This window comes from Nanorana parkeri, unplaced genomic scaffold (genome assembly GCF_000935625.1).
Source record: "Nanorana parkeri isolate BGI_ZX_2015 unplaced genomic scaffold, ASM93562v1 scaffold4114, whole genome shotgun sequence".
Lineage (NCBI taxonomy): Eukaryota > Metazoa > Chordata > Amphibia > Anura > Dicroglossidae > Nanorana > Nanorana parkeri.
This window is the reverse complement of record NW_017310381.1, coordinates 1-3,828: the sequence shown is the minus strand read 5'-3', so window position 1 is coordinate 3,828 and position 3,828 is coordinate 1. Positions and strand designations below refer to the sequence as shown.

The following is a 3,828-nucleotide window of genomic DNA, read 5'->3' as shown; positions in this document are numbered from 1 at the left end:
GGGCATTGCGTTCACCGCCTGCGTACTATTAAAAGTAAAAACAAATGACAGAACACCCATCTGAACCCCTAAAGTGAGCCAGTGACCCCCGGAATTGCCATCTTTCTATCCACGGATAACCAAACATTGTAACATTGTAGCAGTGTGTGGTATCGGTGGATGGAGTTTGTTTGCTGGAGCCGCGGTATCACACAGAAGACCCCCCACTGTCACACTGGCACCCAGACAACGCAGGGGCACCGCACAGTGCCACAGGGTAGGCGGGGCTTGGGGTGTTTCCCAGGTTGCTATAAGAGAGTGCCCGACCCTGGACCTCCTAAATGAACAAACGTCGGTTATAACACCAGGAAGGGTGACAACCCGACAGAACCTCCTATGGAACACCGGTGATTTCACCGCAACGGAGACACCCAACCCGAGCTCCTTGAGCACACTGCTGCCGCAAGCCTGATTTTAGTGTGCAGCTGGTGTGTGACAACTCAAAATAAAAAGACAGATTTCCGGTCATCTCATTGGTGGAATTAGACAACCATACCAGTTGGATTTTATATATGTGTATCAGGAGTAAGCGGGGGAGGGGTATAGGAAGGTAGGTACCTTGGGGCAATCTTCACCCGCATAGCCGGCCCGGACCGAGTATGACCCGATATCAAACACCAGCGCACCAACCTCATCTGGAAGACAGAACACACACTGTGAGAAGCCCAACTGCAAGGCAAGGTGTGCGTTGTATAGTGTACAGAGGGGTGCAGTGTGCGTCGTATATTGTACAGAGGGGTGCAGTGTGCATCGTGTATTGTACAGAGGGGTGCAGTGTGTGTCGTGTATTGTACAGAGGGGTGCAGTGTGTGTCGTGTATTGTACAGAGGGGTGCAGTATACGTTGTGTATTGTAGAAGGGTACAGTGTGCGTCATGTATTGTACAGAGGGGTGCAGTGTGTGTCGTATATTGTACAGAGGGGTGCAGTGTGCGTCGTATATTGTACAGAGGGGTGCAGTGTGCGTCATGTATTGTACAGAGGGGTGCAGTGTGCGTCATGTATTGTACAGAGGGGTGCAGTGTGCGTCATGTATTGTACAGAGGGGTGCAGTGTGCGTCATGTATTGTACAGAGGGGTGCAGTGTGCGTCGTGTATTGTACAGAGGGGTGCAGTGTGCGTCGTGTATTGTACAGAGGGGTGCAGTGTGTGTCGTGTATTGTACAGAGGGGTGCAGTGTGTGTCGTGTATTGTACAGAGGGGTGCAGTGTGTGTCGTGTATTGTACAGAGGGGTGCAGTGTGTGTCGTGTATTGTACAGAGGGGTGCAGTGTGTGTCGTGTATTGTACAGAGGGGTGCAGTGTGTGTCGTGTATTGTACAGAGGGGTGCAGTGTGTGTCGTGTATTGTACAGAGGGGTGCAGTGTGTGTCGTGTATTGTACAGAGGGGTGCAGTGTGTGTCGTGTATTGTACAGAGGGGTGCAGTGTGTGTCGTGTATTGTACAGAGGGGTGCAGTGTGTGTCGTGTATTGTACAGAGGGGTGCAGTGTGTGTCGTGTATTGTACAGAGGGGTGCAGTGTGCGTCGTGTATTGTACAGAGGGGTGCAGTGTGCGTCGTGTATTGTACAGAGGGGTGCAGTGTGTGTCGTGTATTGTACAGAGGGGTGCAGTGTGTGTCGTGTATTGTACAGAGGGGTGCAGTGTGTGTCGTGTATTGTACAGAGGGGTGCAGTGTGTGTCGTGTATTGTACAGAGGGGTGCAGTGTGCGTCGTGTATTGTACAGAGGGGTGCAGTGTGTGTCGTATATTGTACAGAGGGGTGCAGTGTGCGTCGTGTATTGTACAGAGGGGTGCAGTGTGTGTCGTGTATTGTACAGAGGGGTGCAGTGTGTGTCGTGTATTGTACAGAGGGGTGCAGTGTGTGTCGTGTATTGTACAGAGGGGTGCAGTGTGCGTCGTGTATTGTACAGAGGGGTGCAGTGTGTGTCGTATATTGTACAGAGGGGTGCAGTGTGTGTCGTGTATTGTACAGAGGGGTGCAGTGTGTGTCGTGTATTGTACAGAGGGGTGCAGTGTGTGTCGTGTATTGTACAGAGGGGTGCAGTGTGTGTCGTATATTGTACAGAGGGGTGCAGTGTGTGTCGTGTATTGTACAGAGGGGTGCAGTGTGTGTCGTGTATTGTACAGAGGGGTGCAGTGTGTGTCGTGTATTGTACAGAGGGGTGCAGTGTGTGTCGTATATTGTACAGAGGGGTGCAGTGTGTGTCGTGTATTGTACAGAGGGGTGCAGTGTGTGTCGTGTATTGTACAGAGGGGTGCAGTGTGTGTCGTGTATTGTACAGAGGGGTGCAGTGTGTGTCGTATATTGTACAGAGGGGTGCAGTGTGTGTCGTGTATTGTACAGAGGGGTGCAGTGTGTGTCGTGTATTGTACAGAGGGGTGCAGTGTGTGTCGTGTATTGTACAGAGGGGTGCAGTGTGTGTCGTGTATTGTACAGAGGGGTGCAGTGTGCGTCGTGTATTGTACAGAGGGGTGCAGTGTGTGTCGTATATTGTACAGAGGGGTGCAGTGTGCGTCGTGTATTGTACAGAGGGGTGCAGTGTGTGTCGTGTATTGTACAGAGGGGTGCAGTGTGTGTCGTGTATTGTACAGAGGGGTGCAGTGTGTGTCGTGTATTGTACAGAGGGGTGCAGTGTGCGTCGTGTATTGTACAGAGGGGTGCAGTGTGTGTCGTATATTGTACAGAGGGGTGCAGTGTGTGTCGTGTATTGTACAGAGGGGTGCAGTGTGTGTCGTGTATTGTACAGAGGGGTGCAGTGTGTGTCGTGTATTGTACAGAGGGGTGCAGTGTGTGTCGTATATTGTACAGAGGGGTGCAGTGTGTGTCGTGTATTGTACAGAGGGGTGCAGTGTGTGTCGTGTATTGTACAGAGGGGTGCAGTGTGTGTCGTGTATTGTACAGAGGGGTGCAGTGTGTGTCGTATATTGTACAGAGGGGTGCAGTGTGTGTCGTGTATTGTACAGAGGGGTGCAGTGTGTGTCGTGTATTGTACAGAGGGGTGCAGTGTGTGTCGTGTATTGTACAGAGGGGTGCAGTGTGTGTCGTATATTGTACAGAGGGGTGCAGTGTGTGTCGTGTATTGTACAGAGGGGTGCAGTGTGTGTCGTGTATTGTACAGAGGGGTGCAGTGTGTGTCGTGTATTGTACAGAGGGGTGCAGTGTGTGTCGTGTATTGTACAGAGGGGTGCAGTGTGCGTCGTGTATTGTACAGAGGGGTGCAGTGTGTGTCGTGTATTGTACAGAGGGGTGCAGTGTGTGTCGTGTATTGTACAGAGGGGTGCAGTGTGTGTCGTGTATTGTACAGAGGGGTGCAGTGTGTGTCGTGTATTGTACAGAGGGGTGCAGTGTGTGTCGTGTATTGTACAGAGGGGTGCAGTGTGTGTCGTGTATTGTACAGAGGGGTGCAGTGTGTGTCGTGTATTGTACAGAGGGGGGCGGGGTGGGTGGTGTATGGGGCTGTACAGAGGGGTGCAGTGTACGTTGTGTATTGTACAAAGGGGTGCAGTGTGCGTCGTATATTGTACAGAGGGGTGCAGTGTGCGTTGTATATTGTACAGAGGGGTGCAGTGTGCGTCATGTATTGTACAGAGGGGTGCAGTGTGTGTCGTATATTGTACAGAGGGGTGCAGTGTGCGTCGTATATTGTACAGGGGGTGCAGTGTATATTGTACAGAGGGGTGCAGTGTGTGTTGTATATTGTGCAGAGGGGGTGCAGTGTGTGTTGTGTATTGTACAAAGGGGTGCAGTGTATATTGTACAGGGGGTGCAGTGTATATTGTACAGAGGGG

At 51.5% G+C, this 3,828-nt stretch overlaps 1 protein-coding gene across 1 annotated transcript in view; it reads right to left on the bottom strand.

Moving 5' to 3' along the window:
• Positions 1 to 708, bottom strand: part of LOC108803738 (actin-like protein 6B) — a gene marked incomplete at its 5' end in the record, with an annotated part of 12,827 nt that extends 12,119 nt beyond the window's left edge. Inside the window, 1 exon segment of the mRNA XM_018575553.1 lies at positions 598 to 708. Coding sequence (XP_018431055.1) covers positions 598 to 708 — 111 coding nt within the window.
• Between the last annotated feature and the right edge of the window lie 3,120 nt (positions 709 to 3,828).